Source organism: Mesoplodon mirus, assembly GCF_964341445.2.
Source record: "Mesoplodon mirus genome assembly, chromosome: 8".
Taxonomy (NCBI): domain Eukaryota; kingdom Metazoa; phylum Chordata; class Mammalia; order Artiodactyla; family Ziphiidae; genus Mesoplodon; species Mesoplodon mirus.
Window position 1 is genome coordinate 47,767,065 of NC_138984.1, and position 22,588 is coordinate 47,789,652.

The window sequence follows — 22,588 nt, forward strand, 5'->3', positions numbered from 1 at the left end:
CCACCAGGGAAGTCCTATTGTATTGTTATTAACTCAAGTTGGAAAGAAATCAGAAGAGTGATTGCCTGGGTAGGGGATGGAGGGACATTGACCAGAGAGAGACATGAAGATACTTTCTAGGGTGATGGAAATCTTGACTGGGGTGATGGTTACACAGATGTATAAATTTGTCAAACCCCATCAAACTATACCCTTAAAATCTGTGTACTTTATTGTTATGAAATTATACCCTTATAAAGTTTTTCTGGTGGGGAGTACAGAGAAGTCAGTCTAATGAACAAATGGTAAATAAAACAGATATGGTCCCTACTTTCAGGTAGCAAGCTCAGGCTCAATCGGGAGATTAGACATAGTATAAATCTCCCCACACCACAAGTTCCAGGCACAACAGCCTAACTCTTAGAGAAAATAAAATAAAATAACCCTATAGTTTAAGCTCTTCCTCTCCATTCTTTTTACTCCCAATTCAAAGTAAGCCACTTTACAGGATGTTTAAGAGTGGTAAGTTCTGCCTTCAGAAAAAACCCAGAAGTCATTATGTATGTTTTGCCCTCTTCTCCAATAGGAAATATACATCTGAACATGATAATACAACATTAGCACATATAGATTATTTGGTTTTAAATAATACTATGAGCAAGTGCATCAGTAGTCCTGTACACATTGAGAAGTGCCAAGTCCTATTCAAATCCATTTTCACAGTCTGTCTTAAAGCATGAAGTCATGCCTGCTGGTCCTTCCCACAGACTTCTGTCTCAGCTCCTTTTCATTGTTAGCCACCGATTGCCTTACTTATTAAGATATTTCAAGTGACAAGACTACTTATAAGTCTGAGCATATTTAGAAACTGTGGCTAGAAAGCAGTGCAGTGTCTGAGTCCAAACTTAAGGACTTACCTAACACAAGCTATTTGTCCTACCCCTAGAGCAAGAATACCTCTAACAGTTACTAGGTACTAAATGGTCGACCTAGGAGATAAAAATTGCTTGGGAAGACTGGCGTAAAATCTCAGCCCTGCATGGATAGACAGCTTGTCACCAGCTGCTCTAAGAAATGCCATAATCCTTAGTCTTCTGTAGTTGATTTCATGCCCACTTTCCTGTTTATGTATTAAAGTGCTGGCCAGTAGAATGGTTGTCCATCTTCAACATATTAGCGACAACATGGCTTTAGCAACACATTGTAAAGACTTTGTCTAAGCAATTTACATAAGCAAATTAGTGGAGCAGTATAACCTGTTTACTCATATTGCATAATAGTTTTATAAAGAACCTCAGTTATTCTAGCTAGGACCAATTTTAGCCTATCCCTCAGACTGGGCAAAAATAATATCCACACCTCCACACACATACAAAAAAATTAAAACCATACAAAGAAAGGAAATATTTTCACAAAGAAACAACAACTCTAATGAGTTGTGACATTAGCTAAAGTATACACTCAACAAATTCTATTGTCATCAGAACTCTTAGCTTTTCAGACTGAAATATATATGTATTCAAGTTACATCAAACTTTCCCACAAACAGTCGTTGTGTATTTCCTGTACTTCAGTTTTTTTAACTGAAGGGACGCAGGAGAGCTGTCCAGAAGTAAACTTTACCTGAAAGGTAAATTCAAGCTTTTACATCTTTCATGGCTTGCAGCTTTTAAAAAGCAGTTGTTTGGGGGTTTTTTGTTTGTTTGTTTTGTTTTGTTCTTTTAACTTCACCCCATCGATGTTAGGCAGAAAGAAAAAGGGAAAAATGAAGACCACATTTTGAGTTACCGCACCCCATTAGAGAAAAATAAATAAATGAGATTCCCGTGAAGAACATTCGGTTCTCTACTGAGGAGTTTTCTATTTAATGTAAACTTCAGTTTTAGTTTTAACATCAAAACTTTACATCAGCTGACAAAACACAGAAAGAAAAGAAATCTTTGTTATTTGTTTTGGCTTTTTTCTACGTATTAAACAACAGTCACTCTCAGTATACCAAGGGGATGAGGAACAACATTTTCTCATGTTAAATATTGCCTTTGGGAGACAGCATGGTGTATCAGAAAGAGTGGGGTTTGAAAATGAGGAGTGAATTCAAACTCAGAGTTTTCCCTTAATTAACTCTATGTCTCTGTCATATTCCATTATTTTTCTGGGCTTCAGGCCTCTCGTTTGTTAAATAAAGATAATTATACCTGATAGTTACTGTGATAAGGAGATTCAACTGAATATTGGTTCTGTCTCAGTTAGTAGCTAGCTTTCTGATAATGAAATTTTTATTTATGGCTTTCCTATGATTTCATTTTTTAATCTATAAATCTGTAGAATTGATAAACCAGCTCTAATGATTTCAAATTATTATGAAAATGATCAATCTATGTTTTCATTAACATCTTTAGGAGTCCACTGAAGACTTACCCAGATAGCTATCTAGTTGAAAGAATTATTCATCCTAACCCTGAATTAAACAATGTTTTATTTACAAGTTTCATGCATCTTAGAATGAAAGCTTAAGCTATAAAATTCTAGAGATGAGCCCTAAAATAAGAACTAAAACTCTCCTTGAAGGATTGATGATATCAGAAAAGACCAAGAAAGCCCAAGTTTATTCTTCAAATGATTTTTTTTCTTGCCATGTAACAATTATTTAAATTAAACATTGGAAATTTACAGAGCTGTTCAGCTTCCCTGAATGACTTCTCTAGGCTAGATTGCAAGGATATAGTTTGCTGAGCAAATACTAATTGCATCTCAGGGACACTTTATGCAGTAAATTTTACTGAGTAAAATGCTGAAGATAAGGAAACGGTCTAAAATACATCAGATTTTACAAAATCTGACAAAATTCTCTTCTCATAGGATTCATATTGTATATTTACACATAATAATGATTATTAAGGCCCACTCTAACCATAGTCTTACAACTACATGCATCTATATCAGGGCACTTTAGTTCACCTCTGCTCTTCCTTCTGGTTTGCAGTATCCCCTAAGACCATAGATCACAGCACTCTCCCTGTTTTCATAACTATGGTAATATTGATTCTTACATACACAAACCTTTATGATTCCTCAGATCAACACCTCAAACTGATACATTTCCCCCTGGGCCCTACCCCTATTTCCCCAGATAAGGAAATAGACTCCTTCACATTCCAATCACCAAAAAAGAAAAACACACGTGCACAACCTGAACTGTTATGACAATCTAGCCAACTTAAACAAATTCACTGAGCTTCAACCTGGGAGAAGGGATAAAGAAAAAGAGAGGGTGGCTACGCTACTTCATTCCACACATGTATGTATGTATGTATGTATATATATATATATATATATATATATATTCAGGAGGAGTATGCAGAATGTTTAAAAGGCTATATTCAACACTAATATTTGAAAAAGTATATCCAATATTAAATTTGAAAAGGTGACTTCTTTTTTGTTTCCATCAAGTCACTCTTGGCTTCCTTGTCTTTTTTTTTTTTTTTTTTTCTGGTATGCGGGCCTCTCACTGCTGTGGCCTCTCCCACCGTGAAGCACAGGCTCTGGACACACAGGCTCAATGGCCATGGCTCACGGGCCCAGCCGCTCTGCGGCATGTGGGATCTTCCCGGACCGGGGCACGAACCAGCGTTCCCTGCATCGGCAGGCGGACTCTCAACCACTGCGGCACCAGGGAAGCCCTTGTCTTTTTTTTTTTTTTAACTTTGTATTTTATATTGAGATATAACCAGTTAACAATGTTGTGATAGTTTCAGGTGCACAGCAAAGTGACTCAGACATATATAATCATGTATCCCTTCTCCCCCAAACTCCCCTCCCATCCAGGCTGCCACATAACATTGAGCAGAGTTCCCTGTGCTATACATTAGGTACTTATTGGTTATCCACCTTAAATATAGCAGTCTGTACATGTCAGTCCAAACTCCCTAACTATCCCTCCCCCTCACCCTTGCCCCTGGTTACCATAAATTGGTTCTCTAAGTCTATGACTCTGTTTCTGTTTTGTAAATGAGTTTATTTGTATCATTTCTTTTTAGATTCCACATATAAGGGATATCATACGTTATTTCTCTTTCTCTGTCTGACTTACTTCACTCAATATGATAATCTCTAGGTCCATCCATGTTACTGAAAATGGCATTATTTCATTATAAAAAGGTGTATTTAATACTAAAATTTATTTATTTGGTGATGATATTTAATTTTCTTCTGATATTGCAAATAACACTAAAGGAAGAGAGTAGGGTTTTTTAGTGTGAGAATACTGAACTAATTGAATACTTAAAGTATATTTCTTTTTTTAATGAATAGTTAAGGAACACAATATATGAAGGGACTAAGGACCAAGTTTTAGTACTCTAAAAGAGGAACGCACTCTTCACAAATACTCAGTACACAGAATTTACAGTACAAGACATCATTATCCAGCATAGAATTACCTAGCCCTTTTAAAAACAAGCATAAATATCTTTTCTGTTGAATAGACACAATATATACCTAAAAGTAGTAGTGGTACAACATTGAGAAAAACCTAGGCATACGGTATTCAATCAGATCAGTCTGTTTACTTTGGAACATTTCCTTATGAAAACGTTTGGCAGAATATGTAAAAATTACTAATGAAAAATTATATAACTTTTAAAGAAACCAAATCTTTGTATATTTGGTACACAGGGGAATCAGAATAATTATCATCAGTTCTATAAAGTGAACTGTACCAATTTCAACTTTGTCAACTCTGTACAGATTGTGAAACAATTTGCCCCAGATTGTTTTATGCCATAACAATGGCAAAGTCTAATTTCCAAGTTCCAGGCTCCATTGTGGAAATAAGCCACTTCAAGCTAGTTTAGTTAATGATTTCCTTTAGGTTTATTTACAAAATAAAGATAAATCCACATTGATTCAGATTTTTCTAGGGTGAAATAGATACACCGAGTCTGTTTTTATTCCTTAGGAGCAGGTTGAATGCATATAAAAAACTATTATATGGTGTTATGCTTGGCTGGCCTTTGATTGGTGAAGAGCGTCCGTTGAGTGTTTAATATCTGGGAGGATTTATGTATGAAAAACAAAATTTTAAACTGTCTGTGCTTTAGCTTATTAATTAAAATTTAAAATCTTCAACCTATTTCCTAATCCTTTATGTCAATGTAAAAAAAAATCTTAAATCTATTTAAAATAAGAATGACAAGTTTTACTTGATCCTTTTTTAAGTTTAATATAGCTGATCTTCATCACTTCAAACTCCTGATAAGTCAGACTTAAATGCTCTTATGGATTTAATTGTGTCCCCCCAGATTGTTATGTTGAACTCCTAATCTTCAGGACCTCAGAATTCAACCTAATTTGGATATATGTTCATTGCAGATGTAATTAGTTAAGAGGAGGTCATACTTGAGTAGCAAGGGGCCCGAATCTAATATGACTGGTGTCCTTATTAAAAGTGGAACTGTAGACGCAGCAATGCCCATAGGGAGATCACCCTGTGAAGATGCAGGCAGAAAACATGGTGACACCAAGGAACACCAAAGATTGTCAGCATACCACCAGAAGCTAAGAGAGAGAGGCATGGAACAATTTTCTCCCTCACAACCCACCAAATGAACCAACCCTGCTGACATCTTAATCCTGGACTTCTAGCCTCCTGAACAGTGAGACAATAAATTTCTGTTGTTTAAGCCACCAGTCTGTAGTACTCTATTACAACAACCCTAACAAACTAATACAAATGTTTAACTTGCAAGTCACTTCTAAGTATTTAAGCAACTTTTGTAAATCTAACGAACCAAACATAAATGTAAATAGCTTTTCTTAAAAAGACAAATAAAATTCTCCTACACATTTCAAATTTAAATCTAGACAAAGCTAATATGTCTATGTTTCTTACCTGTCATATTCTTTTAAATGTTTTCTATATATTAATTAATGTATATTCTCATTATCATGATGATTTAAAAATTAAATACCAAAATATTAATCTTATGGGATTCTTTTACTTCATCAAAAATTTACTTATTTTTTTCCTAAGTTTCAGTGTTTAGCTTATCTGGCCAAAGCAAGAATATTTATCATCACAGATGGGCTATGTTTACCATGAGCTTTTCATAAAATTTAACTGTCTGATTTGAAATCATGAGATCATGTAACATCCTGACCCAGGATTGTAAATAAATGTTTTACTGCTCTTTGGGTCCTGAATCTTTATTTATTCCTCAGTCACAATTCTATTCTTCAGCCTTTTCCCACTATTCTACAATCACTTTATTGGCAAAGGAATCCTATTTGCTAAGGCAGTGTTTTGCAAGAAACAGCTTATTATCAGGTAGGTTTGAGAGGACACCTATGAGGATACCTTGACTCTGCCTATCTCGGCCCTGGACAATTGAACACCTACTCAGACTGTTGACTAAATCCTGAGTCATTGAGTGAGCCTGACCCTACCCAGTAACTGGGAAAAGTCACAGAAGTGACCAAGGTTCACATTCACCCTTCCCAAAGATCCTAAGTTAGAATTCGGTTCCTTTTCAACTTTCAGTGTAAAGCAATAATAATTAGAATACAGAGACAATATCTGTGACAGAAGGAGAGTGATCAAGGGGGAGAGGAAGATGAACTGATATAAAAAAGATAAGGGCATGGGGAGCCAGTTATGTAGGGACTTTTAAGCCAGTGTGAGGAGTTGGACAGAGGCATGAAGTAGTCTCACTTAAAGTTTTAAAAAGATCATGTTTCTGGTCTGTTGCTCTGGACAGTCACAGTCAGACAGTGAGCATTCACCTCTTCTCAATCCTGGTTTCTGATTAATGAGATTTCTTTCCAGCAAGGAGAGAAGATCATTCTCACCAAAGTCAGAGAGGAAGTAGGAAATACCCAATGTTCCCTAGAGCCTTTCAGCTTTAACTCTACCTGATCAGACTCCCACTATGTTTGTGGCTACTTTCACTCTAGAAAGGAATGAAGGATTTAGCTAAAAACCAAAGCCTTCATTCTCCTTGCTTTGTACCTCTGCTTCAATCAGGTCTCTTTGTCTCCTCAATATCTGATTTACTTGCATAGTTTTTCCTAAATATGTTGCCTCTACTCCTTGTATTTCATCTGGCTAATCTTAATGCATTCCTTTTCCCACCTATACCATATATTTACAATTTGATTAGTACTTATCAAACTACTGTGTCAAGCTGATATCTCCACCCTTCCCCAAGGAATGTGGTAACAAATAACCAGCTTCTTTCAACCTTATACTGGCAACCAAATGGAAATATTTGAGCTAAATTGTTGCTTCAAAATTAATCATTAAGATCATCACAGATATAAAGCTACATTTTATAAAATTTATTTGTTTGTACTGTTTAAAGAACACTGTGTTATCCATAAATATGGCCTAAGAAGGAGTTTATTTCTGGTAATGAACATGGAAAAATACACATAATATAGTGGGTTTTAAAAAAATTATGAACTTATGTGCCAGCCCCTGACCGAGTTCAACTATAGATCCCATGTGTGACCCTACAACCTAGTGAGGAAGACAAGGGTAAAAACAAATTAAACCACATTTTGTTAAGCAATATCCTGTCATTCATCCATTCAATAAACATTCATCAGATTCCTACTTTGTTCCTGACTTTAAGCTAAGGATACAAGAAGAAGATATACTAACTGACCTCAAAAAAGCAGGCTTACGAGAGAAGAAATCAGTAAACCAAGAATTAGAATACAACGTGTAGTATGTAAATTATTCATTCATTCAACAAACATTTCTTGAAAATCACTTTGTGCCAGACGATGTGGCAGCTGCTTGGGTTATAAAGACGTAATTCATGATTCTTTCCCTTACTGGGAACCCATCAACTCTAGCACATTTTGATGAGACAATTTGTGGAAAAGCACAGGGGCAAAGGAAAGCAAGGCATGTTCCAGAAACTGTAAGTGACAGAATTAGGATTTAGCATGGAGTACCTGTGAAAAAAATAGTAAAAATAAGGCTAGACAGGTAGAGACCAGATTTTAAGAGAATTTATTCTAAAAGACTGAAGACGTTTATATTCTCCAAACTCTATAATAATGTTTCAAGAAAATTTTTATCATTGCACTACAAATATTGTTTACTTTGTATAGATATTGTGGAATGTCAATAAATGGAGTTTAGTTCCCCCAGAAGGCAGAGGCTAAAACCACGAGTTGTGTGAGGGTAGTTTATTTGGAAGACAGACAAGGTAGAGCGAAACAGGAAAAGCCAAATTGAGAATGCTATACTGGGCTGATCACCGCCGTTAGCAGCCAGGGGCTCAGCACCGTGTTCTCTGAGGAGCATTTAGAAGAGCTCACAGAATCTTCCACGCAAAGATAGAAAGGGAGACGCATTCATCGTTCAGCTCCCATCCCCATTTATTGATTGGCGCCTTCGCTTCACGGCAAATGTGCACATGCGCACGCGCACACGCACGCCCGCGTTCTTAAAGGTACGTAAGCGTGTGGCGAACGGCGCCCCCAGGCGTCGCCCCCTACAACCTAAGAGGGGTCCTGGGACAGAAGCTGAAGGACATGTGCTGGAGATGAGACATTGTCACTGCAAAGTGAACTGTGGAATTCCACAAGGAGTTAACTGTCCAAGTCAAAGCTAGACTCAGATCGGAGGCGGAGAGGGATGTAAGGACCTAAGAAGTGTCTGAGGTACTCATTTATTTTACAACCACATATTTGAAATGCTCCCCAGTACGTGTGATGGCGATTAAACACTGACCTCTCACCTTAAAAATTAATATCTGGGGCTTCCCTGGTGGCGCAGTGGTTGAGAGTCCGCCTGCCGATGCAGGGGACACGGGTTCATGCCCCAGTCCGGGAAGATCCCACATGCCGCGGGGCAGCAGGGCCCGTGAGCCATGGCCGCTGAGCCTGCGCGTCCGGAGCCCGTGCTCCGCAACGGGAGAGGCCACAACAGTGAGAGGCCCGCGTACCGAAAAAAAAAAAAAAAAAAAAAAAAATCTGTCTTAAGGTTAACCTGTTTCAATTTACAGTTTAGAAAGATCTCTTGAGTAGCAGTTTTCAGCAGGAAATGTTTGATGACAAGGAAACTGAAGTGACTGGGGCTTACATTAAAGCAATGGAGGAAAATAGTACAGATCAGAAAGCTTCTTTAGGAGATAAAGTTGATAAGCTGGAGAACATAGGAGAGAGACAGCATATCGTTGGACAGTGTTTCTTAGACACTTTTTACTATAACCCACATGAAGAAATAGATTTCATACCTGGAAGACCCTCCGTCCCTCATGCCTCCCCATTCACAAACATACATTTTAATGATACAAAAGTTTTACAAAGTAATCAATATCTTGACTGAGATGCCCTCTAATAGTTTTTATATTTTATTGTTTCTATTTTTAAATATTGGCTGCAGAAATTGATATTACCACAGTTTGAAAATATTGATTTAGGGTTACTCTCAGCTTTCTAGCTTGGCAACAGAGAAAAATTGATGGATCATCAAGATGAGGAATATAGGAAAAGGAACGAGGAGAAAGTTGGGAAGAGTTCAGCATATGTTCAGGGTATGTTAGGGACTTTCACATGTAATGCTTTATTTAATCTTTGTAATCACCCTAATAGGAAGTTGTTATTCCAACTTTAAAGATGAAGATATTAAGGCTCAAAAAAATTATGGTACTTTTCAAAAATTGTACAGGCAGAAAATGGAGAAAGGTTTTGAAACAATTTTTTATTGCCCTGTTAAAAATTAAATATTTTGCAGGGCTCCCCTTTAGATTACTTAATATGAACCTTGCTTTATGTTTGAAAAGCTAACAATACAAGTAAATAGTGCCATTAAATTTCTGGCTGACCCTGTAGTCTACTGGGAATTATGTTTTGTTAATTTAGTTGTATGAAATAAATTTTCTGTTCTTTATTCATATAACAACCACTCTTCATAAGGGAAAAAAATTATAATTCTATTTGTTTGGTGGATGAGGGAGAATAAGAGACCTGAATTTTTTTCCTGTGCATTGTCCATTTTAATAGAATTTTTAAACCGAAAGAGACTATAGAGACCATCTACTGGAGACATCCAGTTCCTTTACTTCATAAATGAGAAAACTGATCTCATCTCTTTATTGGCAGAACTGGGTGTGTAGGAAACCCTTGTAAATCATGTGTTCTGCCATTTAAAATGTGTGATTATTATTCAACTTCCTTCTCTGCTCCATTCTAATTGCTTTTTCCAGAAAAATCATTTCCCAAGTGTCCAGATAACAAAATAGAACACAAAGAAAGTTTCAAGCACAAGGAGGAGGAAAGGGTGGAGTTGTTAACATCCTCCATCTTCCTCGAGTGGGTTCAAAGCTTTTTTTTTTTTTCACTCCAACTTCAATACACAAAGACTGAACATGTGTGGAGGCCACACTGTTTTATCTCCAGGTCCTACAGAAACTGGAAATTTATTTCTCTCTTTCCACATTGATGGTTGACAGCTGACATCCTGAAGATTCACTTTTCTGTTGACTTTTCTGTTTTCCTTTTCCCCTCCCATTCTATGAAATAGCCTTATACATACCACTACATCTTCATATTCTGTCTGCATCAGGGTGGACTTTATTGACAGAAGACCTACCCTGTTCTTTCATATGTCCTGTCAGTGTGGAAAGCTACAGGGAAAGAGTCACAGAGAGGGATTCAGCCAAGGCCGAAGAAAATTGTTTGTGTACTTTAAATCCCAAATATGGGGAACTCTTTTTCAGTTTTTGCAGTAAGTGGAGCTAAATTATTTGGGGCATAAAAACTGTCCTGATAACCCAACATGTCCTACTTGTTTGCAAAAGTTTATATATGTAAGATGTGTTAAAAACAGTTGGAGAAGTCTGATGTTGGTACTCACCTAATTCAACTGGTTAAGAGCCAGCTGTATTAATCATGGTTCTCCAGAGAAACAGAACCAGTAGGATGGAGAGATATAGAAAGAGTGATTGAACAAGAGAGAGACTGATTGATTTTAAGGAATTGGCTCTCATGATTGTGAGAGCTGGCAAGTCCAAAATCCATAAGGCAGGCCAGCAGGCTGGAAACTCAGGTAAGAGTTGATGTTGCAATTTTGAATCTGAATTTCACAGGTCAGCAGACTGGAAACTTAGGTAGGGTTTCTTTGTTGGTGTCTGGAGGAGAATTCCTTCTTCAGGAAACCTCAGTCTTTGCTCTTAAGATCTCAGCTAATTGGAAGAGGCCCAAGCCATATCTACTTTACCCCACGTCTATTGATTTAAACGTTAATCACATCTAAAAAATACATTCATAGCAACATCTAGACTGGTGTTTGACCAAGCAACTAAGTACCATAGCTTAGCTATGTTGACACATAAAATTAATCATCACACAAGCTAACCATAACTTTGCTTTTCACAGGCAAAGTAATTATTTAAAATTGTAATATAATGGAATTACATTAAGTTTTAAAAAGCATCACCACAGGGTAATATACACAACCATTTTAACTGTTTTAATTTATCTGAATGGCTAATTTTGGTAATGTGTACCTAATTTTTATCAATAATCACTTAATTTTATTTAAAATAAAAGAATAACCTGTAGACATTTTTGGTTCAAAATTTGGTGTGTGTGTGTGTGTGTGTGAAAGAGAGAGAGAGAATGCTATTACTTGACAGAAACTAAAATTTTACCTGACAGAAACTAAAAATTATTCTGCACTAGTAGTCAATTCAATTTATCATTTACATATTTATATTTTGAAACTCTCTAAGTCAAATGTATATAGAGAAGCCAAAAAATCTACAGATTTAAATCTAGTATCAATATATTCCCTGTGGTATATGCTTTAAATTACACTAAATAAACTAATTCTGTAACAGAAAATAAAGCTACTCCATAAGACTGTAAATTAGCATGTGGTTTTCTAGGAAACAAGCAACAGAATTTTTCACCTAAATATGATTTGCAAAAACTTCCCCCTTTCCCTGAGGAGAGAAGTAAGTATAAAAAATAATAGAATTTTGTGCCTAATTTCCATGACATTTTCAGTTATATGAGTTTGTATGAAGAACCCTGTAGGTTCTTTTCTTTTCTTTTTAATAATTAGCAATAGCAGTAGCCTCCCTCCCACTCAGCTTTGACCTCTCTAGTTTATACATTCCCTCTGTGAGGCTCAGCCCAGGTTCACATGTAAAGTCAGGAGAAATTTGAAACTTTTTGCCGGTCAATTCTATAGCTAATAGAGCTGTTCATCACTCAGCACAGAATACATAGGAAGTGGCTGTACTTCGTTTTGTTCATCAACTTTTACTTTTCCCCTCTTTTTTATGAACTATTTCAAACATTTGGAAACAGTTTGTATCCAACACCCAACATCCAATAGTTTGTATCCAACAGTTAATTTTTTAACTGTTTCAGAAACTTTTGGAAGGAAATGAAAAATGGTAACTACAGAGAAAGCCCCTTTCACACCCTCCTCAGTCTTTTAACCTGAATTACTCCTCCCCTTCTACCTGCTTTCTCCCTTTCCAGAGATAACCAATATATTAATAGATTGGGCAGCCTTCCTATCTTGGCTTTTGTTACTTTTCCCACATATGTATAGAGACATTAAAACTATAGGTATTATTTTACATTATTTAAAATTTTGTATAATACATATTTGCAGCTTAATTTTTAATTTAAGCTTATGCTTTCAAAATGTATCAGAGTTGGTACATGTAGACTTACTTCATTTATTTTAACTGCTAGGGTAGTATTCTATTTTAAAAAAAGATACCACTACTGAGGTGTTTTATATGCATAAGTCTTTTTCTGGAATCTTTATTCCTTTACATTGGTTGTTTTGTCTAGCCCTATACAAATAGTAAAATAGAATAATACTTATAATTTTATAATTTGTCTTTATACCTGCAAAGAATTTCCTCTTCTTTCTTCTTCAAAAGAGGCTTAAATATTCCTGGCCCTTTTCTGTTCCAGAGGAATTTTCAAATCAGCTTAACTGACATTGTACAGGATTTATAAATTAATGTGGGGAGAATTTATATTCTTACAGTATTAAATCTTCCCATCCATAATTTACTTAATCATTTCTTTATCAGTAAATATTCCTTTTACTTATTTTCATATCTTGTTGTGCTGGTTACAAACTTCTATAAAATTCATGTCTAGCTCCCCAAATTAATGGAAATTTTGTAAGGTTTCACCATTAATAGTATTTATTGCATCCAGTTTTTCAGCGTTCTCTTATGCCCTCCACTAAAAATATAGGTATCTTTTGGTTTTTGTTCCTCTTATGATTTTGGTCTTCTTTTCTATAATAGTTTAAGGAGGTTGGGAATGAATAGGAATGCCAGTGTTTTTGTATATTGATAATATATCCAGCATATGTGCCAAATTCATTAGTTCAAATCATTTGTTTATATGGATATTATATATATATATATTTACATAATCTGAAAATAATGACCATTTAATTTCTTCCTTTCCAATTCTCATTCCTGTTCCTTATTTTCATGTCTTATTGTGCTGATTACAAACTCTTATAAAATCTTATCTAGCTCCCAACGTTAATGGAAATTTTGTAAGCCTTCACCATTAATAGTGTTTGCTACAGGTTTTTGGTAGATACACTTTGGTAGGTGGGCAAGTTCCTTTCTATTCCCAGTTTATTAAAAGTTTTTATCATGAATGAGAGCTGCATATATTGCACGGGTTTTCTATGTCTATTGAATTGATCATAAATTTTTCTCCTTTAATATATTAATATAGTTATATATTAAGATATTTGTAATTTTTGTGCTAAACCATCCTTGAAATCCCAGAATACACACTATTTGATAGTGATGTATTTTAATACATTGCAGAATATAGCTAGTTAATATTTTACTTTCTATTTTTACATCTATACTAATAAGAATACTGGAGTAGAGTTTTCCTTTTATGTGCTGGCCATTTCTTGTTTGGGTACCTTAAAAATAGTAAGAAAAGAATGGCTAACATTTATTTTGCACTTACTGTGGCAGACATTGTTCTCAGCATTTATCTATTTATTTATTTATTTCTTTTTGTGATTGAATTATCACAGTTCAAAGAGGTGTGTACTTTGGTCATTATTCCCATTTGACAAATGAGAATTGTAGTCATTTATCTGGGAATATAGAGGTAGTAAGTGGCTGAACTGGGAGTAGGAGACTTTTTCTCCTTTTTCTCTTCTCTAAAATAATGTTAAAGTTAGTAGCTATCTATTTGCTGATAGTTTGACAAAAGAGTATCAGTAACTGGGACTCCTAGTTTAAAAAAAACTTTTATTAATTTTTGACTACAAACTGATTCCATTTCCTTAGAGGATATAAGTATATTCAGTTTACTCTGTCTTGAATCCATTTTGGTAAGGTATATTTCTCTAGAAAATTGTCCATTAAATCAACATTTTTATATTAAGTTATAAATGAGTAATATACTATTAAATATTTTAATATGAAAATGCAGATTATCTCTGATTTTTCTTGACTAATGTTCTTAGAGGTTTGTGTAAGTTTTTAATCTTTTCAAAGATAAACTTTAAACTTCTTTTTTTTACATCTTTATTGGAATATAATTGCTTTACAATGGTGTGTTAGTTTCTGCTTTATAACAAAGTGAATCAGTTATACATATACATCTGTTCCCATATCTCTACCCTCTTGCATCTCCCTCCCTCCCACCCTCCCTATCCCACCCCTCTAGGTGGGCAAAAACCACCAAGCTGGTCTCCCTGTGCTATGCAGCTGCTTCCCACTAGCTATCTATTTTAAGTTTGGTAGTGTATATATGTCCAAGACACTCTCACTTTGTCACAGCTTACCCTTCCCCCTCCCCATATCCTCAAGTCCATTCTCTAGTACGTCTGTGTCTTTATTCCTGTCTTACCCCTATGTTCTTCATGACATTTTTTTTTCTTAGATTCCATATATATGTGTTAGCATACGGTATTTGTATTTCTCTTTCTGACTTACTTCACTCTGTATGACAGACTCTAGGTCCATCCACCTCACTACAAATAACTCAATTTCGTTTCTTTTTAGGGCTGAGTAATATTCCATTGTATATATGTGCCACATCTTCTTTATCCATTCATCCGATCATGGACACTTAGGTTGTTTCCATCTCCGGGCTATTGTGAATAGAGCTGCAATGAACATTTTGGTACATGTCTCTTTTTGAATTATGGTTTTCTCAGGGTGTATGTCCAGTAGTGGGATTGCTGGGTCATATGGTAGTTCTATTTGTAGTTTTTTAAGGAACCTCCATATTGTTCTCCATAGTGGCTGTACCAATTCACATTCCCACCAGCAGTGAAAGAGTATTCCCTTTTCTCCACACCCTCTCCAGCATTTATTATTTCTAGATTTTTTGATGATGGCCATTCTGACTGGTGTGAGATGATATCTCATTGTAGTATTGATTTGCATTTCTCTAATGATTAATGATGTTGAGCATTCTTTCATGTGTTTGTTGGCAATCTGTATATCTTCTTTAGAGAAATGTCTATTTAGGTCTTCTGCCCATTTTTGGATTGGGTTGTTTGTTTTTTTGTTACTGAGCTGCATGAGCTGCTTGTAAATTTTGGAGATTAATTCTTTGTCAGTTGCTTCATTTGCAAATATTTTCTCCCATTCTGAGGGTTGTCTTTTGGTCTTGTTTATGGTTTCCTTTGCTGTGCAAAAGCTTTGAAGTTTCATTAGGTCCCATTTCTTTATTTTTGTTTTTATTTCCATTTGTCTAGGAGGTGGGTCAAAAAGGATCTTGCTGTGATTTATGTCATAGAGTGTTCTGCCTATGTTTTCCTCTAAGAGTTTGATAGTTTCTGGCTTTACATTTAGGTCTTTAAACCATTTTGAGCTTATTTTTGTGTATGGTGTGAGGGAGTGTTCTAATCTCATATTTTTACATGTACCTGTCCAGTTTTCCCTGAACCATTTAATGAAGAGGCTGTCTTTTCTCCACTGAATATTCTTGCCTCCTTTATCAAAGATAAGGTGACCATATATGCGTGGGTTTATCTCTGGCTTTCTATCCTGTTCCATTGATCTATCTTTCTGTTTTTGTGCCAGTACCACACTGTCTTGATTACTGTAGCTTTGTAGTATAGTCTGAAGTCAGGGAGCCTGTTTCCTCCAGCTCCATTTTTCGTTCTCAAGATTGCTTTGGCTATTCGGGTTCTTTTGTGTTTCCATAAAAACTGTAAAGTTTTTTGTTCTAGTTCTGTGAAAAATGCCAGTGGTAGTTTGATAGGGATTGCATTCAATCTGTAGATTGCTTTAGGTAGTAGAGTCATTTGCACAATGTTGATTCTTCCAATCCAAGAACATGGTATATCTCTCCATCTATTTGTATCATCTTTAATTTCTTTCATCAGTATCTTATGATTATCTGCATACAGGTCTTTTGTCTCCTTAGGTAGGTTTATTCCTAGATATTTTGTTCTTTTAGTTGCAATGGTAAATGGGAATGTTTTCTTAATTTCACTTTCAGATTTTTTATCATTAGTGTATTGGAATGCCAGAGATTTCTGTGCATTAATTTTGTATCCTGCTACTTTACCAAATTCATTGATTAGCTCTAGTAGTTTTCTGATAGCATCTTTAGGATTCTCTATGTATACTATCATATCATCTGCAAACAGTGACAGCTTTACTTCTTCTTTTCCAATTTGGATTCCTTTTATTTCCTTTTCTTCTCTGATTGCTGTGGCTAAAACTTCCAAAATTATGTTGAATAAGAGTGGTGAGGGCTTCCCTGGTGGCGCAGTGGTTGAGAGTCCGCCTGCTGACGCAGGGGACCTGGGTTCGTGCCCTGGTCTGGAAAGATCCTACATGCCGCAGAGCGGCTGGGCCTGTGAGCCATGGCCGCTAAGCCTGCACGTCTGGAGCCTGTGCTCTGCAATGGGAGAGGCCACAGAAGTGAGAGGCCTGCGTACCGAAAAAAAAAAGAAAAAGTGGTGAGAGTGGGCTACCTTGTCTTGTGCCTGATCTTAGTGGAAATGCTTTCAGTTTTTCATGATTGAGGATGATGTTGGCTGTGGATTTGTCATATATGGCCTTTATTATGTTGAGGAAAGTTCCCTCTATGACTACTTTCTGCAGGGTTTTTGTCATAAATGGGTGTTGAATTTTGTCAAAAACTTTCTCTGCATCTATTGAGATGACCATATGTTTTTTCTCCTTCAATTTGTTAATATGGTATATCACATTGATTGATTTGCCTATATTGAAGAATCCTTGCATTCCTAGAATAAACCCCACTTGATCATGGTGTATGATCCTTTTAATGTGCTGTTGGATTCTGTTTGCTAGTATTTTGTTGAGGATTTTTGCATCTATGTTCATCAGTGATATTGGTCTGTAGTTTTGTTTCTTTGTGACATCCCTGTCTGGTTTTGGTATCAGGGTGATGGTGGCCTCGTAGAATGAGTTTGGGGGTGTTCCTCCCTCTGCTATATTTTCGAAAAGTTTGAGAAGGATAGGTGTTAGCTGTTCTCTAAATGTTTGAAAGAATTCACCTGTGAAGCCATCTGGTCCTGGGCTTTTGTTTGTTGGAAGATTTTTAATCACAGTTTCAATTTCAGTGCTTGTGATTGGTCTGTTCATATTTTCTATTTCTTCCTCATTCAGTCTTGGCAGGTGGTGCATTTCTAAGAATTTGTCCATTTCTTCCAGGTAGTCCATTTTATTGGCACAGAGTTGCTTGTAATAATCTCTCATGATCTTTTTTATTTATGCAGTGTCAGTTGTTACTTCTCCTTTTTCATTTCTAATTCTATTGATTTGAGTCTTCTCCCTTTTTTTCTTAATGAGCCTGGCTAATGGTTTATCTATTTTTTTTATCTTCTCAAAGAACCAGCTTTTAGTTTTATTGATCTTTGCTATCATTTCCTTCATTTCTTTTTCATTTATTTCTGATCTGATCTTTATGATTTCTTTTCTTCTGCTGACTTTGGGGTTTTTTGTTCTTCTTTCTCTACTTGCTTTAGGTACAAGGTTAGGTTGTTTATTCGAGATGTTTCCTGTTTCTTAAGGTAGGTTTGTATTGCTATAAACTTCCCTCTTAGAACTGCTTTTGCTGCATCCCATAGGTTTTGGGTCGTCATGTCTCCATTATCATTTGTTTCTAGGTATTTTTTGATTTCCTCTTTGATTTCTTCAGTGATCACTTCGTTATTAAGTAGTGTATTGTTTAGCCTCCATGTGTTTGTATTTTTTCCAGATCTTTTCCTGTAATTGATATCTAGTCTCATAGCATTGTGGTAGGAAAAGATACTTGATACAATTTCAATTTTCTTAAATTTACCAAGGCTTGATTTGTGACCCAAGATATGATCTATCCTGGAGAATGTTCCATGAGCACTTGAGAAAAATGTGTATTCTGTTGTTTTTGGATGGAATGTCCTACAAATATCAATTAAGTCCATCTTGTTTAATGTATTTAAAGCTTGTCTTTCCTTATTTATTTTCATTTTGGATGACCTGTTCATTCGTGAAAGTGGGTTGTTAAAGTCCCGTACTATGAATGCGTTACTGTTGATTACCCCTTTTATGGCTGTTAGTATTTGCCTTATGTATTGAGGTTCTCCTGTGTTGGGTTCCTAATTATTTACAATTATTATATCTTCTTCTTGGATTGATCCCTTGATCATTATGTAGTGTCTTTCTTTGTCTCTTCTAATAGTCTTTATTCTAAACACTATTTTGTCTGGTATGAGAATTGTTACTCCAGCTTTCTTTTGGTTTCCATTTGCATGGAATATCTTTTTCCATCCCCTCACTTACAGTCTGTGTCTCTAGGTCTGAAGTGGGTCTCTTGTAGACAGCATATATATGGGTCTTGTTTTTGTATCCATTCAGCCAGTCTGTGTCTTTTGGTGGGAGCATTTAATCCATTTACATTTAAGGTAATTATCAATACATATGTTCCTATTCCCATTTTCTTAATTGTTTTGGGTTTGTTATTGTAGGTCTTTTCCTTCTCTTGTGTTTCTTGCCTAGAGAAGATCCTTTAGCATTTGTTGTAAAGCTGGATTGGTGGTGCTGCACTCTCTCATCTTTTGCTTGTCTGTAAAGGTTTTAATTTCTCCATCAAATCTGAATGAGATCCTTGCTGGGTAGAGTAATCTTGGTTGTAGGTTCTTCTCTTTCATCACTTTAATTATGTCCTGCCAGTCCCTTTTGGCTTGCAGAGTTTCTGCTGAAAGATCAGCTGTTAACTTTATGGGGATTCCCTTGTGTGTTATTTGTTGTTTTTCCCTTGCTACTTTTAATATGTTTTCTTTGTGTTTAATTTTTGTTTTTTTTTTTTTTTTTTTTTTTCTCCAAATTCCTGGTTTAATAAGGACTTGTTTATTTTGAGAAAAAAAGGTCCCAAACATCAGGCTATTCACAAAAATAACCCACAGTATCAACTTTAGAAAACAAATCTTAAAGACTATTACACTAATTATTTTTCTAGAGAATCCATTTGACATGCCAACTCTCATTCACAAAAATACATTGTTACATTTGTGTTGAACAGCCCCACACAGCACTCTTATGTGGGGTATAACACGCATACCTCTAATTCAAAGCTGCTCTTAGGTGCTACTCAACTAATGAGACTGCCTTTGTAGTTAGGGAAGCAACCACTGAACTCATGTATGAATGGAAAGAACTGTACTCCCTGCATAACAAGAGATTATTTTGGAGACAGTTGATAAAAACCATACATCCTTTTTATTGTTAAGTCATAAAGAGGTATCAAAATTAAAAGCAAAAATTACAGGGTAAGACTTAACAGAACTACTAGGAGCATCAAAGGAAGTGAAAACGGGACTAGGCGCAGGGCAATGTGAATTAATGAACATGGGAAGGACAAGGATGGGGACAACAGTGAGCATGTGCTGAAGATACTAGGGGAGAGGATCTGGTGAAAATTTTGATCTTAGACAAGCGCCTAGGTAAAGAAATAATGGGACAAGATTTCTAAACCCCACTATGTGCTTAAGAGTCATCCTCGCCATTGGCGCTGTCTCTGTCATCCTCTCCTTCCTCAGCCTCTTTTTCATCATCCTTGATCAACTCCAGCTGGTCATCCCCCCAATCTTCATTATCATCATCATCCAGTAGGTCCCCCTCCTCAGCAGAGTCATCTGCACCCCCCTCAGACTCCATCTTCACATTAGTCTCCTCTTTCTTCAGGGAGCTGCTGCTCTGCTCCTCTTCTGACTTATCATTCTTCATCTCTACTCCTTGTTTGCTCTGTTCCTTTTCGATTTTTTCCAGGTTTTCCAGTAGAGAATCCACTTTTTGTTTTATCTGAGTCAACTCCTTCTTAATGGCCTGAAGGTCATCTCCTTTCAACTTTCCAGACTTAGAAGATCCCCGCTGTCCACTCTTAGAATTGAAGCCACTTTTGCCCCTTCGTGAGGTGTTTCCTGATACACGCTGGCGTTTTGAGGGCACTACAGCCCGAGCAATAGGAGGAGGAGGAGGAACACGTGCTGGGTAACTGTACATCCTGTCATAATAATCCCGTTGAAAGTCATAGTCCAAGTCAAAAGAGGAGCTGAGTAGAGGGGACGGAGAAGGGTGTTCTGGTACTGACCCGTACATCTCCGCTGCAGATCGTTTCACACCTGCTTTTCCTCGGTTCACTTTTGGCTCTGCGGCCAGATTAATATCTAAAACCTGGCCAGCAATCATTCTGCCATCCTCTCCTGCCACAGCAGCCCGGGCATTTCTCTCATTAACATACTGAACGAAGGCAAAACCCTTATGAACAGAGCAACCCACGATTTTGCCATATTTCGAGAAGATTGCCTCCACATCAGATTTCTTGACCACAAGAGTATTGAGATTCCCAATGAATACACGGGAGTTCATGGAGCGAGGATCCGTCTTGTTGGTAACATTGCTGGCCATTGTCTTTGATGGTAAGGTGCCTCACAAAGCTGAAAAATGTAGCTGAAGATCAAAAAAATCTCACTCAAGCAAGTTCCACTAACTTATATATTTCAAGTGATTTGTAACCAGGAGGGGGAAGGGAGAAGAGATTCGATTCTGAATCTCCTACTCCCAAGTTCTACGCGAAGAAGCCGACTGCTGTGTGTTTAATTTTTGACAGTTTGATTAATATGTGTCTTGGCCTGTTTCTCCTTGGATTTATCCTGCATGGGACTCTCTGTGCTTACTGGACTTGACTAACTATTTCCTTTCCCATATTAGGGAAGTTTTCAACTATAATCTCTTCAAATATTTTCTCAGTACCTTTCTTTTTCTCTTCTTCTTCTGGAACCCCTATAATTTGAATATTAGTGTGTTTAATGTTGTCCCAGAGGTCTCTGAGACTGTCCTCAGTTCTTTTCATTCTTTTTTCTTTATTTTGCTCTGCAGTAGTTATTTCCACTATTTTATCTTCCACCTCACTTATCCATTCTTCTGCTTCAGTTATTCTGCTATTGATCCCTTCTACAGTATTTTTAATTTCATTTATTGTGTTGTTCATTATTGCTTGTTTCATATTTAATTCTTCTAGGTCCTTGTTAAATATTTCTTGCATTTTCTCTCTTCTATATCCAAGATTTGGATCATCTTTACTATCATTATTCTAAATTCTTTTTCAGGTAGACTGTCTATTTCCCCTTCATTTGTTAGGTCTGGTCGGTTTTTATCTTGTTCCTTCATCTGCTGTGTGTTTTTCTATCTTCTCATTTTGCTCATCTTACTGTGTTTGGGGTCTCCTTTTTGCAGGCTGCAGGTTCATAGTCCCCGTTGTTTTTGGTGTCTCTCCCCAATGGCTAAAGTTGGTCAGTGGGTTGTGTAGGCTTCCTGGTGCAGGGGACTAGTGCCTGTGTTCTGGTGGATGAGGCTGGATCTTGTCTTTTGGGTGGGCAGGTCCACGTCTGGTGGTGTGTTTTGGGGTGTCTGTGGCCTTATTACGGTTTTAGGCAGCCTCTCTGCTAATGGATGGGGCTGTGTTCCTGTCTTGCTAGTTGTTTGGCATAAGGTGTCCAGCACTGTAGCTTGCTGGTCATTGAATTAAGCTGGGTGTTGCTGTTGAGATGGAGATATCTGGGAGACGTTTGCCGTTTGATATTACTTGAAGCTGGGAGGTCTCTTGTGGATCAGTGTCTTGAAGTTGGCTCTGCCACCTCAGAGGCACAGCACTGACTCCTGGCTGGAGCACCAAGAGCCTTTCATCTACACGGCTCAGAATAAAATGGAGAAAAAGAAGAAAGAAAGAAAGAAAGAAAGAAAGAAAGAAAGAAGAAAGAAAGAGAAAGAAAGAAAGAAAGGATAAAAGAAAATAAAATAAGATAAAATAAAGTTATTAAAATAAAAAGTAATTATTAAGAAAAAAATTTTTAAGTAAGAAAAAAGAAAAAAAACAGACGGATAGGACCCTAGGACAAATGGTGAAAGCAAACCTATACAGACAAAATCTCACACATAAGCATACACATACACACTCACAAAAAGAGGAAAAGGGGAAAAAATAATAAATCTTTCTCTCAAAGTCCACCTCCTCAATTTGGGATGATTCGTTGTCTATTCAGGCATTCCACAGATGCAGGGTACATCAAGTTGATTGTGGAGATTTAATCCGCTGCTCCTGAGGC

At 36.6% G+C, this 22,588-nt stretch overlaps 1 protein-coding gene across 2 annotated transcripts; it reads right to left on the minus strand.

The window, feature by feature from the left end:
* Positions 1-19,684: 19,684 nt before the first annotated feature.
* On the minus strand, positions 19,685-21,068 carry LOC309809553 (heterogeneous nuclear ribonucleoproteins C1/C2-like). Of its 2 annotated transcripts, none has more exons than XM_082630755.1 (2): positions 21,000-21,068; positions 19,685-20,954 (listed from the first exon to the last, which is right to left on the minus strand). In XM_082630755.1, exon 2 carries the CDS (start codon positions 20,889-20,891, stop codon positions 19,971-19,973), a length of 921 nt encoding a protein of 306 aa, XP_082486881.1. In that variant the 5' UTR covers positions 20,892-20,954; positions 21,000-21,068; the 3' UTR covers positions 19,685-19,970. The 2 variants fall into 2 exon arrangements, with proteins under 2 accessions (XP_082486881.1, XP_082486882.1); XM_082630756.1 differs by having other exon boundaries at positions 19,685-20,535; positions 20,575-21,068.
* Between the last annotated feature and the right edge of the window lie 1,520 nt (positions 21,069-22,588).

What these genes read in the sequence shown, in the direction of transcription:
- LOC309809553 (XM_082630755.1), bottom strand. Translation starts at nt 20,891, where the DNA reads ATGGCCAGCAATGTTACCAACAAGACGGATCCTCGCTCCATGAACTCC.